The sequence below is a fragment of the Trachypithecus francoisi genome, unplaced genomic scaffold (assembly GCF_009764315.1).
Source record: "Trachypithecus francoisi isolate TF-2019V2 unplaced genomic scaffold, Tfra_2.0 Contig00159, whole genome shotgun sequence".
In the NCBI taxonomy this organism is placed as follows: Eukaryota; Metazoa; Chordata; class Mammalia; order Primates; family Cercopithecidae; genus Trachypithecus; species Trachypithecus francoisi.
In genome coordinates, this window is record NW_022680496.1 from 250,494 (window position 1) to 271,043 (window position 20,550).

The 20,550-nt window shown below is 41.8% G+C and overlaps 1 protein-coding gene and 1 non-coding gene across 2 annotated transcripts; both read left to right on the forward strand.

Annotated features, from left to right (window-relative positions):
* The first annotated feature begins 4,019 nt into the window (after positions 1-4,019).
* On the forward strand, positions 4,020-13,524 carry LOC117071191 (coiled-coil domain-containing protein 144B-like). Its single transcript, XM_033190945.1, has 3 exons — positions 4,020-4,456; positions 7,655-7,727; positions 12,675-13,524. The coding sequence occupies exons 1-3, from the start codon at positions 4,118-4,120 to the stop codon at positions 12,944-12,946; spliced, it is 684 nt and encodes a 227-aa protein (XP_033046836.1). The 5' UTR covers positions 4,020-4,117; the 3' UTR covers positions 12,947-13,524.
* On the forward strand, positions 6,458-6,565 carry LOC117071342. Its single transcript, XR_004432252.1, has one exon. It is a non-coding gene; the product is annotated as a U6 spliceosomal RNA (small nuclear RNA).
* Positions 13,525-20,550: the final 7,026 nt, after the last annotated feature.

A 20,550-nucleotide genomic window follows, 5' to 3' on the forward strand; every position in this document is an offset into this window, starting at 1 on the left:
TAGAAGACAGTATTTTCATGAGGTGCATTCTTTCTGAATAAATCTGCAGATATAATGCAATGTCAATCAAAATCCTAACAACAGGGTTCTTTGTTTTTTTAATTGTTTTGTTTTTTGTTTTTTATTGAGATAGGGTTTTACTCTGCTGCCCAGGCTGGAGTGCAGTAGTGCAATCATAGCTGACTGCAGCCTCAAACTGCTGGGCTCAGTCAATCCTGTCACCTCAGCCTCCCAAAGTGCTGGGGCTACAGGTGTGGGCTACCAAGCTCAGCCAACCACACATTGTTTTAAAAGCTATTTATCAGCCAACAGAGCTACTTCTTTCCTCCTTCCTTTTCTTTTTCAGAGTTTTTGTTATATCTTTTCCTGTTTACACTATCAATTGCTTTTAGAATCATTCTATTACATTTTAAAATAATGGAATACACAGAAGTGGACTAAAACCTAATATGTTAATTGAAAATTAATTTTCCTGCTCAACTTTTTGGAAGGAAGTCACTATGTACAATCCATCTTTAAGGAGTGAGGGGTTATGCTCTGCATCACATGGACCTTTTGTTTTTTGTTGCTATTGTGAAGGATTTCTTTTAGTATTTTCATATATGTTATTACCAATACAAAGGACTGATATGACTTGTTGAAGAACTTCTATGTAGCAACTTTATTAAACCCCTTTATCAATTCTATTAGTTTTTCTTCATATTTTATTTCTTTGGGTTGGGTTGTGTGGAATTATTTTTTAAGAGATGGGGTCTCACTGTGTTGCCCAGGCTGGTCTCGAAACTCCTGGGTTCAAGTGATCCTCCCACCTCGGCCTTCCAAAGTGTTACGATTACAGACATGAGTCACTGTGCCTGGCCCAGTCTGGCATTTCTACTGTGAGTAATCCCTTTGCCTTTTCTTTCCTAATATTATACATTACATTTCCATTTCCTGTCTTATTACATCAGTCAGGACTTCCAGAAGATTATCAAAGAACAGCAGTGATCACAGATCTAGTGAACATCCTTGGATATTTGTCAGTTCTTTTGGAAAACTTCTCTACTCCATACCTACAGTCCTCGTGGGGCGAGACCAGTCACAGGGCGCCTAATTCTACCCTGTAGGTACAAAGCTGGGTGCATGGTCCAGGGCAAGCCAAACATCAGACCCTATTTTCCCACCCAGGGCGATTGTTCCAGAGGTGGGCAAGAACCCAAGCAGGGCCAACCAGATTTTCTCCCAGTTTTTGTTTGTTAGTTTGGAGCCAGAAGAGAGGAGGGGAGGGCCTTACTTTCTGGTTTAACAGATGGGAAAGATAGAAACGAGGGCATCAGAGGCCACCCACCACTGTAACCTGCACAGGAAGAGAAAGGCTGCCTGCAGAGGAGGAAGAGAAACCACGGAAAGAATCCCAAGTGGCAAGGAGAAGGGAGGAGAGGGACCGAGATGGGGAGAGGGACGATCTTGTTTGTGTGCGTGTATTTTTTTACATGAATTCTCCCTCTGCCACCAGGCTGGAGTGCAGTGGCGAGATCTCGGCTCACTGCAACCACCATCTCCCGGGTTCAAGCAATTCTCCTGCCTCAGCCTCCCTAGTAGCTGGGATTACAGGCGCGCGCCACGGCGCACAGCTAATTTTCGGTAGAGACGGTGTTTCACCATGTTGGCCTGGTGTTTCAGACCTGGTGGTTTCAGGCCATGTTGGCCTGGTGTTTCAGAGTGAGACTCCGTCTCAAAAAAATATATATATGTATATACACACACACACATATATAATAGTTCTGTCCAGAATTCTTGATAAACCTGTGAGAATGGCTTTGGTCTGAGCGGGGTCCAGGCAGCTGTTTTGTTTTTTCTCAGACCACCAGAGCGGGCGCAAAGGAACCAGCGACTAGGCAAGGGTAGGAGCAAAACTGCAAGTTTATTTTGGTCACCTAGCTTCAGGGGAAGAAGGTGGGTAAGGAGAGGTCTGTTGGCCTCCGCAAGTGAGGCCCACAGAGTTCTCCATGCTGCTCTCCGACGGAATTCCGACAGTCCCGACCGCAGTGGGGAAGCTGGGAAGTCCGCGCCTGGCACTGGTCCGGAGCGGCTTTTCTGGGAGTGGGAGGGCGATAGGCGGGGCATGGGCGTGTCCGGGGGCGTTCTGCAGGTGCGACCAGGTAAATCTTGGTCTCTTCAGATTGACGTCACCTGGCGCATGCCCAGTTGTTCTGCACCTTCCCGGGTGTTGGCTGCATTTTCGCGCGCGCGGGAAAAGTTGGGGGGGATGAAGAACCCGGAAGTGCGCCATCTTGCCTCCGTTCGTCCAAACACTAACAAAGTTGGTAAAATTGACTTGTGAATGCTGAAGGAGGAACTTTGCAGGTTCTCATCAACAGACAGGGGTTTTGTATTCCTTTCCTCCTTTAATTCTACAGGACCTTATCTTTGGGTTTATTTGCAAGTTATCAATGTCACTGGTGTCTCAGTGAGATTCGGCTTATCTTCTGCTTGTGACACCCTCATCTCCCAGGTAAATGGAAGTGGTCACACGCTCACAGTGACCTCAGACATCTTTTCTCAAGTGTGGATGGAAGAGCCCCACTGGCGGGAAGAGTCCAGCAGCCAGCACCTGCAGCGCCTGTCGGCCAGCAACTCCTCTTCTCCTGGCCTGCTTTCTTTGAAATGTCACTGGGTTTCTTTCAGCTGTGTCAACTAGTTTTTGTCTGCACAACTGCCTTACACTATATTTTGATCAAATAGGGGACATTTTGTAAAATTCCCTTCTATTGCTCCCTGCATTTGAATTTGGTATCGTTCTGTGGCTCTCAAAATTGAGCGTGCATTGAACTTGGAGGGCTTGTTAAAACCCAGCTTGCCTGGCCCTACCCAGTGGCAGGCTGGTAAATGTTCAGCAACCAGGTCTTGGGTGAAAGGGGAAGGAGGGTGAAAGCGGAAGGAGGGAAACACATGACTGGCACTGTTTGCCAATTCCAGGGGTGTAAGTAGTTCCTCTGGTTAATTTCAGACTACCAGAGATGTCACTGAACCTGGAGCTGGAGGAGATGTGCACAACTTGAAAAGATGTGCAACATTTGGCTTGTTTTGTTTTGAGACAGAGGCTTGCTCTGTCGTTCAGGCTAGGCTGCAGTGGCACACCCATTGCTCACTGCAGCCTCGAAATCCTGAGCTCCAGCGATCCTCTTGCCTCAGCCTCTCAAGTACCTGGTATTACAGGCATGCGCCACTACACCCAGCTAATTATTTTGTATTTTTTGTAGAGATGGGGTTTTACCATGTTGCACAGGCTGATCTCAAACTCCTGGGCAACCCCGGTGGCACCTGGCCTTCCCCAACCCGCCCGAGTCGCCAGCCACACTGCCCCTGGGCAGATGTGCGTGGTGGCCGCGGCACAGGGTGGCAGCGGCTGCTCGGCCCCATCCTAGGGCAGCGGAATGCCCAGAGCTGGTCCCTCCAGGCGCAGGCCAAGTAGCAGCTAAGCGAGCAGCGGTGTCGGCCTGCCCTTCCCGCCAGCCAGACAGCCCGCTCTGACCCAGCCATCCGACTCTGCTTGCATCCTGGCAGCGTGGACCCTGGGGCAACTTCACTGTGGTGGCCAAGCCAGGAGCGGCAAAGCGATGGCAGCACAGGGGCGGGAACTGGCCGGCACCCCTGAACAGAGCAAGCCGAGGAGCAGGTGCGCTGGCGGCTCTGTGAGGCGTCATTCATGACAGGCAGGCTGGGCGCTGCCACCCCGAACCCTTCCAGGGAGGACCCGCCAGCCCTGGCCGGCGCCAGAGCTGCAGCGCCACCTACAGGCCAAGGAGTTTTTTCTGGGAGGCTGGAGCTTCCGGTGCAGTGACGTCACAGGTGCGCAGGCGCACTGGTGCGTAACGGACGGGCTTGGCCTTAGCCGCGTGGCTTGGCCTTAGCCGCGAGGCTTGGCAGTGATCGCTTGGCTTGGCGGTGGTCGCTTGGCTTGGCGGTGGTCGCTTGGCTTGGCGGTAATCGTTTGGCTTGGCGGTGGTGGCTTGGCTTCGTGTGGCAGTGATCGCTTGGCTTGGTGTGGCAATGATCGCCTGGCTTGGCGTTTCTGGCTTGGAAACCGCGGGCTTTCCTGCTGGGAGGTTGTGGCCGAGGCAGTAGCTCTCTACTGATGGCCTCCAGGGGTGGAGAAAAGCGGGAAGGGTCTGAGGGGTCTCCGAAGCCGACAGTTTCCGCCATGAGGAAGACTCCTAGCGTGGGCAGCCAGGAGGACCAGTTGTCCTTAAGCTGGCTGGGGGACTGGTGGTTCTCAGACTCCTTCGGCTGGTTAAGCGACAGCGCAGGCAGCGACAGCGAGCACATTGAGGGCGCCTTAGACCAGCCCCAGCAGGACGACTGCCTGGAATATCTCTGCGAGTTCCACAGAGCTGCCCGGTCGGGTGACATCCCTGGGGTGGAGCGCGTCCTGGCTCCTGGAGACCCTGGCATGAACAAGAGGGATAGGAAGGAGCGATAATGGCCAGGCGAAGGAGGCCGGCGTGCCGTTCTGTTAGGGACCCCGGCTTTCTGGTGCCTGCAGGCCCCATGGCACCCGGGAGGGGAAACCTCAGAGGGGTCAGGGGCCCAGGTCTCTTAGTGAGACGGGAGAACATATAAATGATTATTACTATTGCAAATGTGTTGCTTTACTTTACAGGAGTTTTCTTGAAAAATATTGCACTTCCCCGAGGCGGAGCTTGCAGTGAGCTGAGATCGCGCCACTGCACTCCAACCTGTGCAACAGAGCGAGACTCCGTCTCAAAATAATAAATAAATAAATAAATAAATAAATATTGCACTTCCCGGCCAGGAACGGTGGCTCACGCCTGTAATCCCAGCACTTTGGGGGGCTGAGGCGGGTGGATCACGAGGTCAGCAGATCGAGACCATCCTGGCTAACAACAGTGAAACCCTGTCTCTGCTAAAAATACAAAGAATAAAAATTAGCCGGGCGTGGTGGCGGGTGCCTGTAGTCCCAGCTACACGGGAGGCTGAGACAGAAGAATCGCGTGAACCCGGGAGGCGGAGCTTGCAGTGAGCCGACATCGTGCCACTGCACGCCAGCCTGGGCGACAGAGCCAGACTCCAAACAAAACAAAACAAAAAACAAAAAAATTGCCTTTCCCAAATGTGTTTATCCATTTTCTCAATTTATTGAGAATTTATTGAAACATAAGCTGAACACCTATTATATAGCAGACATATTCTACTTTCGCTCAGGTTCCTTCCATCCTTAAAAACTTCATGTTGGCTGGGCACAGTGGCTCATGCCTGTAATCCCATCACTTTGGGAGACCGAGGCAGGCGGATCACTAGGTCAGAAGTTCGATACTAGCCTGATCAACATGGTGAAACCCCGTCTCTACTAAAGATACAAAAATTAACCAGGCATAGTGGCATGCGTCTGTAATCCCAGCTACTTGGGAGGCTGAGCAGAAGAATCGCTTGAACCCAGGAGGCGGAGGTTGCAGTGAGCCAACATCGTGCCACTGTACCCCAGCCTGGGTGATAGAGTAAGACATCATCTCAAAATAATAATAATAATAATAATAATAATAATAAAAATGTTGACTGGGCGTGGTGGCTCATGCCTGTAATCCCAGCACTTTGGGAGGTGAAGGCGGGCGGATCATGAGGTCAAGCGATGGAGACCATCCTGGCCAACATGGTGAAACGCCATCTCTATTAAAAATACAAAAATTAGCTGGGTTTGGTGGGGCACGCCTGTAGTCCCAGCTATTCCAGAGGCTGAGGCAGGGGAATCGCTTGAACCCGGTAGGCAGAGGTTGCAGTGAGCTAAGATCCCGGCACTGCACTCCAGCCTGCTGTCCAGCCTGAGTAAACTGAGAGATTTAAAATTGGAGTGTGATGACTTAATCTCAGTGGAAACTTTTGCTCCCTCCTTTCAAAGAAAAGCATTTCTGAAGGTAGAAAATAGTGAAAGGTAACCTTTAACTGCCTTTTGAAAATGTGTAACAGTCTTATACACTAATATTAATTATTGGAAATGCCTGATTTACATGCATTCTATAAATCTAAGTATTGAATAAAATGAGCCATACCTATTCTTTTGAATCCTGAGTTTCCTTTGGCTTAAAGTATTTTTGAAAATCAAAGTAAGAATTATTTTGTTTTAAAAATCTGTTATGCTTTTAATCTCAGCCTAGACTTAGCCGAGACCTTCAGGTTAAGTTATCCTTTATGCCTTTGGGGTTCAGTTCAAATAATGTTGCGGAAAGAGATGAGTTTCCTTTTGTCATTGCTACCAGATCTGTATGCCGAGGCCCCTTTATATCCAGTATGATACCTTTTCTTAGATCATGGAAGGTCTCATATTATCCTTTCCCAGAGTTGTGGCAGGAAGCCATCACCAGAATTCTGAGTCTCAAGTATGTTAGTTGGATTTAACAGAGCTAACTAAGCCTCATCCATGACTCATGAGTATCCATGTATAAAAAGAGAGCTTTGTACGTGCTTCAGCAGCAAACTATTATACTAAAATTGGAATAAAATGCAGAGAAAATTAGCATGACCCCTGCGTAAGGATGATGCACAGATTTGCTAAGTGGTTCATATTTTGTGCAGTCAGTGGAAGTTCATTTGACTATTTGCTGACTGCTCCAAAGAAACAGTGTGAGTCAAAGCAAACTGGGTGTCACCTAATATTAAATTTGTGATTTTTCACTACAAAAATATGCAGTAAGGTGATCCGTGGAGTGAGAATGGAGATGAGCAACATGTGGGATATTGTGTGCAAATATATTGTTAGTATGTATCTCAGAAATGAGAGAATGTCAACTTGCATCTCTTTCATGGAACTGAAAACAAAAAATAAAAGTAGAATGTTATTTTCCATGTCCGTTGGAGACGAAGATGGGGATTGAGCATTGTTCTAACAAAGATCTACCGATTCAGAGTTTGAGTCTGTGTGGAACAGGAGTCCAGGCTAGGTCTTGACATCTGTTAGCCTTCTGCCCTTGGCGTGATTGATGAGCTCAGTAATAGTGGACAGTGATGTTATCTAGTTTGATGAAATAATATATTTATAAGTGAATTTAGTTACAAACTATGATTTGGAAAATAGCTGTGATGTCCCAAATTATAAGCCACACAGAACAGAACAACTAATAAGCAAAACTAGAACTTAATAACAATTTCAGAAAACCGCAACGTTTGAATATGAGAACCTCTGAAAAAATACACATTGGGTTTTATTTGCAATTCCAAAACAGTTTCAGCAATAAAGCTCAAGAACAAATTATTTCATTGCTTCATTGTTTCTCTGAGCATTTATAACACATTATGTTGTTAAAAATCTTTAACAACCTAGTGAAAAAAGGCAGTAAAATCCTTGCTTTTTAGAAGAATATGTTGGGCCTAAGAGAAGCAACTTGTCAGAGAACAAATAGCTGCTGGTAATAGAGCTAGGACATTTTCCATTATGCCAAGCTAATGTGAGTTAATTTACTGAGCTATACTCCCTTCAATTCATGAGTAATTCATCTTCTTTTCTTCTTTAGAAGCTTAAAGAGAAGTTGGTAGAACTCACAAATGGAAGCATGTAGGATAATTAAAGTTCTGATATTAACTCTGATATTGTTTGAAACACTCTAAAAATTTAATATATTTGTTTTAAAATAGTAATTTCATTTATTACATTTTTATCCATAGCCTTCGGCACCTAATTCCTGAATGTAAGATGGAACAGACACCTGAAAGTCTTCCTCAGAATAACAATCCAGGTAAGACTTTCGATAGTGACTTATTTTTGGTGGTCCTACCATAGATAAAAAAGTAAGAATAGGCCGGGCGCGGTGGCTCAAGCCTGTAATCCCAGCACTTTGGGAGGCCGAGACGGGCGGATCACGAGGTCAGGAGATCGAGACCTCCTGGCTAATACAGTGAAACCCCGTCTCTACTAAAAAAATATAAAAAATTAGCCGGGCGAGATGGCGGGCGCCTGTAGTCCCAGCTACTCGGGAGGCTGAGGCAGGAGAATGGCGTAAACCCGGGAGGCGGAGCTTGCAGTGAGCTGAGATCGGCCATTGCACTCCAGCCTGGGCGACAGAGCGAGACTCCGCCTCAAAAAAAAAAAAAAAAAAAAAAAAAAAAAAAAGTAAGAATAAGGAAGTTTTAATCATGAAAGAGCAGGTTAAAAAAATCCCTGTGTGTGTAAGTTGTTGTATATTTTTCTCTTAATTTCTTTCTTGGTAGGTTAGATTTCACAATTATTTAAAAAGTTAATTGCAGGTTATTTATTTTTTCAAACAATCTAGTCTGAAAAAAATGTATTTAATTGTGGTCCCTAAAATCCTATATGATATTTTTGTATAAATAAGAAAAAGATATTTTTAAGTTAGTAAGTTGTATGTTTTCTTTATAGTCACATTATAATGAATTAGACTTGTTATGAAATTAGAACTTCTATTGAATTTTTAAAATAAATGACTTATGTTTAGTAAATATCAATCACAGTTGACCCTTAACAACGTGGAATTTAGGGATGCTTGATCCCCTCTGCAGTCAAAAATCTGTGTATCCTCCCATCTCAGCCTCCCAAGTAGCTGGGGTTACAGATGTGCACCAAAACACCCAGTGAATTTTTTATTTGTTTTTGTAGAGATGTGGTCTCACTATGTCGCTTTTGACTCCCCCCAAGAACATAACTGCTAAGAGCCAACTGTTGTTGACCAACAGCCTTATTGTTAACATAAACAGTCATTTAAGATATGTTTGGTATGGTACATGTATTAATATGCTGTATTCTTACAATAAAGAAAGCTAGAGAAATAAACTTAAGAAAATCATGAGGAAGAAAAATGCTTACTGTTCATTAAATGCAAGTGGATCATTATATAACTCTTCATCAGTCTTCAAGTTGGGCAGGCTAAGGAGAAGGAGGAGGAGGAAGATTGGTCTTCGCTGTCTCAGGTGGGAGAAAATCTGCTCATGAGCAGACCCCTGCAGTTCAAATGTGTGTTGTTCAAAGGCTAACTATATTACATAGTGATTTGTGTCACTAAAAAAAAGAAATTAGTTTCAAAACTGGAAACTCAGCAATACCTTTCTGGCACCATAAACAAATGGCAATAAGAACTGCAAAATGGCCAGGTGTGCTGGCCCACACCTGTAGTCCCAGCACGTTGGGAGGCCTAGGTGGGAGGATCACTTGCGTCCAGAAGTTCCAGACCAGCCTGGGTGACATAGTGAGACCACATCTCTACAAAAACAAATAAACAATTATCTGGGTGTTTTGGTGCACACCTGTAATCCCAGCTACTTGGGAGGCGGAGATGGGAGCATCACTTGAGCCTGGGAGTCAAGGCTGCAGTGATCTGTGATTGTGATCACAACCTGGATAACAGAGTGAGACCCTATCTTAAAACCAACCAACCAACCAAACAAACAAACCTGCAAAACATACCCAGTGTGAACTAATACTAATGGGAAATTATTTTTTAAAGATACTTTCTGAGTGCAGAAGTCAGAAAAGCAATTCTTTGTTGAGAAGAACAGGTCATATTACATACTTACAAACCAACAAGGTCTCACTATTATTGACTTTCCCCCTAACTGGAAATCGAATGAGGTATATTTACTTCATTAGAACAAGGTGTGTTCTTCTACCTGCTGGTTAATTGTTATGTTAACAGTAATTTTGTTAGAACAAGATATACTGTTACCATTAGCCAATAGATTATTATAATACGTATTCAAATAGCCCAACTCGAGGCTCAACCAATTATAATAAAAATATAAAAATGTTTCATAATAACAAAAATGCTTCTGTGCTACCGAGATGTGACGCGTAATGCATTGGACAATCTGAACTGTTAGAGGACACCTTTAATTTAGTACATATTAATCAAAGAACTTGTCTAAGTTAGGTTTTGCAAGTTAGGGGAGACAAACATGAAATAGACATAGTTTTGATCCCTGAGGTGCTCAGAATAGAATAGAGCTTTCTCTATTTAATTTCTGTGCTTTTTTAACAGAATTTTCAAGGCAATCATTTATTCACTTGTCCACTTAAATAATTATCAAATGTCTTTTAGATACTAAGCATTTTTTTCTAATGTTACAGAATACAAATATTTAAACATACCATTGGGGCCAGCCACAATGGCACATGCCTGTAATCTCAGCACTTTGGGAGGCTGAGATGGGAAGATCACTTGAGCCCAGGAGTTCGAGATCAGCCCGGGCAACATGAAAAGACCTCATCTCTACTAAATTTTTTTTAAATAATAAAATATTAGCAGGCCATGGTGGCAAGTGCCTGTACTTCCAGCTACTTGGGAGGCTAAGGTGGGACGATTGCTTGAGCCTGGGTGTTTGAGGCTGCAGTGAGCTATGATCATGCCACTGTACTCCTGTCTGGGTAACAGAGTGAGACCCTCTCTCAAAAAAGTAAAAAACAAACAAACAAAACCCAGGAGCTTGTTATTATCATTGTCATTTTAATTATTTGCTGAATTATTTATTCAGTGCCTACTACTGTGTGCTAGATGCCCTCTGGAAGCGTATAGTGATCATTCACTATGTTAAATATGTGCCAGACACTTTATGTGGTGAGGAATGAAAGCTGTAAAAAAGTGGGTAAGATTTAAGTTAAACATGCAGAATGAGTAGAACTTTTCTACACAAAGAGGCAGAAGGATGATGTGGGCAGAAGATTATGTGTTTGGCAGAAGGAGCAGTGAGTGCAAAAGTAAGATGCTTGAGTGAACATTGCAGGATTTATGAGCAGTTCAGTTCTGCTAGTGCAAAACGTATGAGATGCGAATGGTTGGTAATGAAGTGAATACCTAAGGCAAGCTTATGACCGACTTTTTTTTTGAGATAAATCTCACTCTGTCACCCAAGCTGCAGTGCAGTGGCGTTCTCTTGGCTCACTGCAACCTCTGCCTCCTGGGTTCAAGTGATTCTCGTGCCTCAGCCTCCCAAGTAGCTGGGATTATAGGCGTGAGCCACCATTCCCAGCTAATTTTTGTATTTTTAGTAGAGACAGGGTTTCAGCATGTTTGACAGGTTGGTCTCGAACTCCTGACCTGAAGTGATCCACATGCCTTGGCCTCCCAACTGCTGGCATTACAGGCGTGAGCCACCAGTCCTGCCCAGACTTTTTAATACTATAGAAATGAGTAGATCTCAGGCTGGGTGCAGCGGGTCACACCTGTAATCCCAGCACTTTGGGAGGCCAAGGTGGGCAGATCACGAGGTCAGGAGATCAAGACCATCCTGCCCAACATGGTGAAACCCATCTGTACTAAAAATACAAAAAATAAAAAATAAAAAATTAGCCAGGCGTGGTGGCGCATGCCTGTAGTCCCATTTACTCAAGAGGCTGAGGCAGGAGAATCGCTTGAACCTGGGAGATGGAGGCTGCAGTGAGCCGAGATTGTGCCACTGCACTCCAGCCTGGGTGACAGAGCAAGATTCTGTCTCAAAAAAAAAAAAAAAAAAGAAAAAAGAAAAAAGAAAAAGAAACAAGTAGATCTTTTCCTGCAGGCCATGGGAGATTTACCAGGTAGAATGGTGTGCGCTGAAAATACTAGAAGACCTAATTAACAGTGGCTAAAACAGTAGGCACCAGAGTTGTTCTGATGGTTCAGTGATATCACAGTGTTTTGTTCATTTCCGTTTTCATGGCTGACTAATTAGCAACAGCTACAAACATTATGGTCTCACTGACATTATCTAAAGGCTGAAAGGGTGGCTTTTCTTTGCATGTTTCTTTTAGTTAGGGAGAAGACTCAGAAGTGTGTGGTGGACTTCCTGTAACATTTTATTGGCTGGGTCCTACCACATGCTCATTCCTAAACCAGGCACTGGGAAAGCAAATGTAATTACTGTGATGAGCTTAGAATAATCATTTCTTCTTTTGGAGTTGGGAGGGCTATTGGCATGATAAATATCCAAATAGACGTGTGTTTCTCCAGCAAGACAGAACAGGGAATCGCTATTGGGTAGGGAGACAGCAATGTTTACTATAGGGATTCATTGGAGAATTGTGAGCTGGGGAGTCACATGATTAGATTTGAGTATGAGGGCATTCTGGTTATGGTATAAAGCAGGGATTGGCAAGCTTTTTCTGTACAGGGCTTTTTCATGTGGTCTGTCATTCCTATTCAACCCTGCCGTTGAAGTATGAAAACAGTCATAGATAATAGGTAAGCAAAGACACATGACTGAGCTCCAGTAAAACTTTATTTACAAAACTATAAGGCAGACTGGATTTGCCCCATGGCCTATAGTTTGCTGACCCCTCATATGGAGGGTAACTGGAAGATAACCACATAAAGAGACAGGGAAACAAAGGAAACATTTACAGTTATCAGAACTATAGTTTCCTTGTCCTGTCCTCAGACTAGTATCAGTCTGTTGTGAGGTTTTCACCCATCCATGGTGAAATCAGTAAGGTTAAGGAGCTCAGTTATTCATTTAAAAACGCGACAGTGATAACAACCCAGGCATTGAACATATTTTTAGTACAGATAAGAATTTCCATAATGATGCAGGCACTAAGAAAGCAAGGAACCCCCAAGTGGTTACAGTTGAAATGAAAGAAGAACAAGAGTTTGATTTGCAAATGACAAAAAATATGAACCAAAATAGTGACAGTTGCAGTACAAATAACTATAAAAGCCTGGAACCTAAATTAGAAAATCTGAGTTCTTTACCACCAGATTCTGACAGAACATCAGAAGTATATCTACATGAGAAATTACAGCAAGACATGCAAAAGTTTAAGAATGAGGTCGACACATTAGAAGAAGAGTTCCTGGCTTTGAAGAAAGAAAACGTTCAGCTTCAGAAAGAGGTAGGGTTTTACTTGCTGCCACTCTTTGTTTTTTCTCTATTAATTATCTGGTCCATTCTGATTTTCCACTTAGGAAAGGCACATGAAAAGCATATAGTTTGGTTGTCTAAATCTGGAATTGTGTGTAGAAACAGATGATTTCTAAGTAATAGGAGTTTAGGAAAACTTTCTCATAATCTTTGTTTCTTAATTGACCTAAGTCTCTCTGTCAGTCTTCCAAGTGGCGTATGGATTGTGAAACTCATTTAGCCATATATCATGTGACCTTCAGAACCAGGAGAAGCATCAAGAAAATCGCTAAAGAAAATGTGAGGAGCTTGAGGGCTTTTTCCTTTTACTGACTTAAAGATGAGTTGTGTCTAACAATAAGATGGGAATACAGTAGAAAAGAAGCAATGACTAAGAAGAGATATAAAAATGTATCTGGCAGGCATGGTGGCAAACACCTGTAGTCTCAGCTACTCGGGAGCCTGAAGCAGGAGAATTGCTTGAGGCCAGGCATTCTGGGCCATAGTGTGCCTTCACACTAAGTTCAGCATCAGTATGGTGACCTCCTGGGAGTGGGGCACCACCAGATTGGCTAAGGAAGGGTGAACTGGCCCAGGTCGGAAATGGAGCAAGTCATAAGTAACTCCCGTGCTGATCAGTAGTGGGATCGTGCCTGTGAAGAGCTACTGCATTCCAGCCTGGGCAACATAGTGAGACCTCATCTCTTAGAAAAGAAAAAAAAAGTATCCAGCCCTGAGAGCTGCAGCAAATATTCCTGGCCAATGAATCTGTTTATTGTGCTTTTCAGGTTTATCTGTTTAACTCGAACTGTTGTAACTTACAATTCCATCATGACCACTTTAAATCTTTTTCAACAAGTGTATACACATTAATATATTTGTTAATATAACCACTCTCCACTGTTTTTGTTGAATCAGACCTTTGTGTTATGTTGTTTAATAAAGTACAGTAAGTTTTGGCATATATATTTTTTCCATATAAGTAGCATAAATGCTTAGCCAAAAACTTAGTATATGATGCCAAAGTAGAAAGCTGAGTCTTCTACATTGATTAGGACAGGCCTCCCACCCTCCGCTAAGGCATTAAATTATTTTGCCCAAGTCACACTTTTAACCTACCTGATTAATTTGCTGAGTTTGTCTGATTCAGCATTATGGAGTTGTATTGTCTCTTTTGGTGCCACAAAATGCTAGGTAATGGCACTTGGGGCTTTGGATCAATCATTTTAATCATTTTTGGCTTTAGCCCAGTTATCAATAGACAGTAGGCTAAAGTAGACTCTTATACTGTATATCCCCCAGCTCATTGCTATAAGGTTAGAAATCTGAATTCTCTAGCTTTACCCTGCATTGTTTTTACTCTTCTCTTTCTCTGTGTCCCACCCAGAGTCTTAGATGTTTGTTCCAGCAGTTGATAGCTTCAGTGAGGTATAATTGATATAAGATAGACTGCATGTATATAAAATATACAATCGTATGCACATTTGAAACCATAACCATAATCAAGAGTTAACATGTTCATCATCCATAAAAGTCTCTTCACGTCCCTCTGTATTTCTTTATGAAGAAACTGCTAAATTGTTTTCCAAAGTATTTGTATTGATTTTCCATTCTAACCAGCAGCGTATGACATTTCTTGTTGTTCTGTATCATCACAAGCTCTTATTATTGCTGTTTTTTAACTTTGAAATTTTAGGCATTCTGATGGGTGTGCATTATGCATATCATTATGGTTTTAATATGCATTACCCTAAGGACTAATAATGTTGAGCATCCTGTATGTGCTTATTTGCCACCTGTGTATCTTCTTTGGTGAACTGTCTTTTCCAATCTGGGTAGCTTATGAACTTTTAAAATTGAGATTCGATTCAATCAGCTTTTTTACATACACCAAAGGTAGTCAAACCTTTTCATTTTCAAACTGTTATCTTACTAAACATAGTAAATATTTTAAACTTGTGACAAAATGGTCTCTGTCACAGCCAATCAACTCTGCCATTGTAGTATGAGACCAGCCATAGACAATACATATGTTAAAAAAACACAGCTGCATTCCAATAAAACTTTATTTGCAAAAATAAGAAGCTGCCCCGCAGGTTGGATTATACCCATCCCTACTATGTGATCATGATTGTGAATAAAGACAGTTTTACTGCTTCCTTTCAACTCAGGTAGCTTTTATTTCCTTTCCTAACTGCGCTGGCTTCAGTACAATGCTGACTAAGATAGTGAAAGGAGACATTCCTATATAGTTCTTGATCTTCCCTGATCTTACAGGGAAAGCATTCAGTTTTTCATCATGACACATGTTAGCTGTAGGTTTATCAGAGATGCTCTTTATCGTGCTGATGGCATTCCCTTGTATTCTTTGGTTACTGAGAGGGATTTTTTTTTTTTTTTAATCAGGAATGAATGTTGTATTTTATCAAATGCCTCTATCTACTGAGATGATCATATGGTTTTTCTCTTTTAGTTTTTTAATGTAGTGAATAACTGGTATTTTAATGTCAAACCAACTCTGTATTTAGGGATAAACTCCGCTTGTTTATGATGTATTATCCTTCTAATGTATCATTGGATTGGATTTGCCACAGGTTTGTTTAGAACATTTCAAAAGACTGTTTTTTAGAGTAGTTTTAGCTTCACAGCAAAATTGAGAGTAAGGCACAGAGATTATCCCTGTACTCCCTGCCCTGACACGTGCATAGCCTCCACAATTATCAATATCCTCACCAGAGTGGTACACTTGATCTCATTGATGATCCTGAATTGATAATCACAATCACCCAAAGTCCGTAGTTGATATTAGGGTTCAGTCTCGGTGTCTTACATTCTGTGAATTTGGACAAAGGTATAAGAACATGTATTTATCATTGTAGTATTATCCAAAGTAGTTTCAGAGCTTTAAAACTCCTTTGTGCTTCATCTGTTCATCTTCTCCCGCCTTCCCTCCCCAGCTCCTGGCAACCACTGACTTTTTTTTTACTGTATAGTTTTGCCTTTTCCAAAATGTCATATAGTTGGTATCAGACAGCGTGTAGCCTTTAGACTGGCATCTTTCACTTGGTAATATGGCTTTTTGGTTCCTTCATGTCTTCTCACGGCATGACAGCTCATTATCGCATGGCTGTACCAGAGGTTGTTCGCTCACCTAAAGGAGGATATCTTGGTTTCTTGAGAAATTGGTTAATTTTTTACAACCGTGTTCATGAGGGAGTTTTCTCTTTTTGTAATATCATTGTCAGATTTTGGTTCAGGGTAATGCTAGAGTGACAGAATGAGCTGTATTTCTCCTCCATTTTTTTTTTTTTTCTTTGAGGGCAGGGGGAGAGGTCATGTAAAGTTGTTATATTACTTCTTAAATATTTGGTAGAATTCACCAGCGTAGCTATCTGGGACTGGAGTTTTCTTTCTAGGAAGGCTTTAGTCATGCTTTATTTTGTTTTATAGACACAGGACATTCAGGTTATTCCTTCTTGATTGTACCTTGGTAATTTTTGTTTTTCAAGGAAAGTGTCCATTTTATCAAAGTTGTCATGTTTAGTCACATAAAGCTCACCTTATTCTATTGCTATTCTTTCAGTATCTGTAGAATCTATAAAAGTGTCATATTACTATGTTTCTGAAATTAGTAATTTGCATCTTCTTTTTTGTTATCAACCTGGCTAGAGTTTTATCACTTTTATTGACCTCCTCAAAGTGTGTGGCTTTATTGATTTTTTTTCCTATTGTTTTTCTGTTTCATTGGTTTCATCTTTGATGTTGTGGTCTGTTCGGCCTGCTATAACAAAATACCGTAGACTGGGTAGCTTATAAACAACAGAAATAGATTTCTCACAAAAGTCCAAGATCTAGGTGCTGGCAGATTTAGTGTCTGGTGAGGGACCAATTCCTGGTTCATAGATCCCTTTTTTCCCCCTGTGTCCTCACATAGCAGAACAGGTGAGTGAGCCCTCTGGGGTCTATATGTAAGGGCACTAATCCCATTCATGAGGGCTTGGCTCTCATGAGCTAATTACCTCCACGAAGCCCCACCTTCTGATAACATCACCTCTGTGATTAAGTTTCAGCATACGAGTTCTGGGAGGATGCAAATGTCAGACCATAGCAGATGTTTATTATATCATTTCCTCTCCTTGCTTTGAGTTTAATTTGTTCTTCTTTTTTAGTTTCTTCTCTTTTTTTAGTTTTTTTATTTGTTTGTTTGTAAAGAGCAATCTTCTGTTTTTCTTTTTTTTATTTTTTATTTTTTATTTATTTATTTTTTTATATTTTTATTTTTTTTATTATACTTTAAGTTCTAGGGTACATGTGCATAGCGTGTAGGTTTGTTACATATGTATACTTGTGCCATGTTGGTGTGCTGCACCCATCAACTCGTCAGCACCCATCAATTCATCATTTATATCAGGTATAACTCCCAATGCAATACCTCCCCCCTCCCCCCTCCCCATGATAGGCCCCGGTGTGTGATGTTCCCCTTCCCGAGTCCAAGTGATCTCATTGTTCAGTTCCCACCTATGAATGAGAACATGTGGTGTTTGGTTTTCTGCTCTTGTGATAGTTTGCTAAGAATGCTGGTTTCCAGCTGCATCCATGTGTCTACAAAGGACGCAAACTCATCCTTTTTGATGGCTGCATAGTATTCCATGGTGTATATGTGCCACATTTTCTTAATCCAGTCTGTCACAGATGGACATTTGGGTTGATTCCAAGTCTTTGCTATTGTGAATAGTGCCGCAATAAACATAACGTGTGCATGTGTCTTTATAGCAGCATGATTTATAATCCTTTGGGTATATACCCAGTAGTGGGATGGCTGGGTCATATGGTACATCTAGTTCTAGATCCTTGAGGAATTGCCATACTGTTTTCCATAATGGTTGAACTAGTTTACAATCCCACCAACAGTGTAAAAGTGTTCCTATTTCTCCACATCCTCTCCAGCACCTGTTGTTTCCTGACTTTTTAATGATTGCCATTCTAACTGGTGTGAGATGGTATCTTATTGTGGTTTTGATTTGCATTTCTCTGATGGCGAGTGATGAAGAGCATTTTTTCATGTGTCTGTTGGCTGTATGAATGTCTTCTTTTGAGAAATGTCTGTTCATATCCTTTGCCCACTTTTGATGGGGTTGTTTGTTTTTTTCTTGTAAATTTGTTTGAGTTCTTTGTAGATTCTGGATATTAGCCCTTTGTCAGATGAGTAGATTGCAAAAATTTTCTCCCATTCTGTAGGTTGCCTGTTCACTCTGATGGTAGTTTCTTTTGCTGTGCAGAAGCTCTTTAGTTTAATTAGATCCCATTTGTCAATTTTGGCTTTTGCTGCCATTGCTTTTGGTGTTTTAGACATGAAGTCCTTCCCCTGCCTATGTCCTGAATAGTACTACCTAGGTTTTCTTCTAGGGTTTTTATGGTATTAGGTCTAACATTTAAGTCTCTAATCCATCTTGAATTAATTTTCGTATAAGGAGTAAGGAAAGGATCCAGTTTCAGCTTTCTACTTATGGCTAGCCAATTTTCCCAGCACCATTTATTAAATAGGGAATCCTTTCCCCATTTCTTGTTTCTCTCAGGGTTGTCAAAGATCAGATGGCTGTAGATGTGTGGTATTATTTCTGAGGACTCAGTTCTGTTCCATTGGTCTATATCTCTGTTTTGGTACCAGTACCATGCTGTTTTGGTTACTGTCGCCTTGTAGTATAGTTTGAAGTCAGGTAGCATGATGCCTCCAGCTTTGTCCTTTTGACTTAGGATTGTCTTAGCAATGCGGGCTCTTTTTTGGTTCCGTATGAACTTTAAAGCAGTTTTTTCCAATTCTGTGAAGAAACTCATTGGTAGCTTGATGGGAATGGCATTGAATCTATAAATAACCTTGGGCAGTATGGCCATTTTCACGATATTGATTCTTCCTATCCATGAGCATGGTATGTTCTTCCATTTGTTTGTGTCCTCTTTTATTTCACTGAGCAGTGGTTTGTAGTTCTCCTTGAAGAGGTCCTTTACATCCCTTGTAAGTTGGATTCCTAGGTATTTTATTCTCTTTGAAGCAATTGTGAATGGAAGTTCATTCCTGATTTGGCTCTCTGTTTGTCTGTTACTGGTGTATAAGAATGCTTGTCATTTTTGCACATTAATTTTGTATCCTGAGACTTTGCTGAAGTTGCTTATCAGCTTAAGGAGATTTTGGGCTGAGACAATGGGGTTTTCTAAATATACAATCATGTCATCTGTAAACAGGGACAATTTGACTTCTTCTTTTCCTAACTGGATACCCTTGATTTCTTTCTCTTGCCTGATTGCCCTAGCCAGAACTTCCAACACTATGTTGAATAGGAGTGGTGAGAGAGGGCATCCCTGTCTTGTGCCAGTTTTCAAAGGGAATTTTTCCAGTTTTTTCCCATTCAGTATGATGTTGGCTGTGGGTTTGTCATAAATAACTCTTATTATTTTGAGGTACGTTCCATCAATACCAAATTTATTGAGTGTTTTTAGCATGAAGGGCTGTTGAATTTTGTCAAAGGCCTTTTCTGCATCTATTGAGATAATCACGTGGTTCTTGTCTTTGGTTCTGTTTATATGCTGGATTACGTTTATTGATTTGCGAATGTTGAACCAGCCTTGCATCCCAGGGATGAAGCCCACTTCATCATGGTGGATAAGCTTTTTGATGTGCTGCTGAATCCGGTTTGCCAGTGTTTTATTGAGGATTTTTGCATCGATGTTCATCAGGGAGATTGGTCTAAAATTCTCTTTTTTTGTTGTGTCTCTGCCAGGCTTTGGTATCAGGATGATGTTGGCCTCATAAAATGAGTTAGGGAGGATTCCTCTTTTTCTATTGATTGGAATAGTTTCAGAAGGAATGGTACCAGCTCCTCCTTGTACCTCTGGTAGAATTCAGCTGTGAATCCATCTGGTCCTGGACTTTTTTTGGTTGGTAGGCTATTAATTATTGCCTCAATTTCAGAGCCTACTATTGGTCTATTCAGGGATTCAACTTCTTCCTGGCTTAGTCTTGGAAGAGTGTAAGTGTCCAGGAAATTATCCATTTCTTCTAGATTTTCTAGTTGATTTGCGTATAGGTGTTTATAGTATTCTCTGATGGTAGTATGTATTTCTGTGGGGTTGGTGGTGATATCCCCTTTATCATTTTTTATTGCATCTATTTGATTCCTCTCTCTTTTCTTCTTTATTAGTATTGCTAGCGGTCTGTCAATTTTGTTGATCTTTTCAAAAAACCAACTCCTGGATTCATTGATTTTTTGGAGGGTTTTTTGTGTCTCTATCTCCTTCAGTTCTGCTCTGATCTTAGTTATTTCTTGCCTTCTGCTAGCTTTTAAATGTGTTTGCTCTTGCTTCTCTAGTTCTTTTAATTGTGATGTTAGAGTGTCAATTTTAGATCTTTCCAGCTTTCTCTTGTGGGCATTTAGTGCTATAAATTTCCCTCTACACACTGCTTTAAATGTGTCCCAGAGATTCTGGTATGTTGTATCTTTGTTCTCATTGGTTTCAAAGAACATCTTTATTTCTGCCTTCATTTCATTATACACCCAGTAGTCATTCAGGAGCAGGTTGTTCAGTTTCCATGTAGTTGAGCGGTTTTGACTGAGTTTCTTAGTCCTGAGTTCTAGTTTGATTGCACTGTGGTCTGAGAGACAGTTTGTTATAATTTCTGTTCTTGTACATTTGCTGAGGAGTGCTTTACTTCCAATTATGTGGTTGGTTTTGGAATAA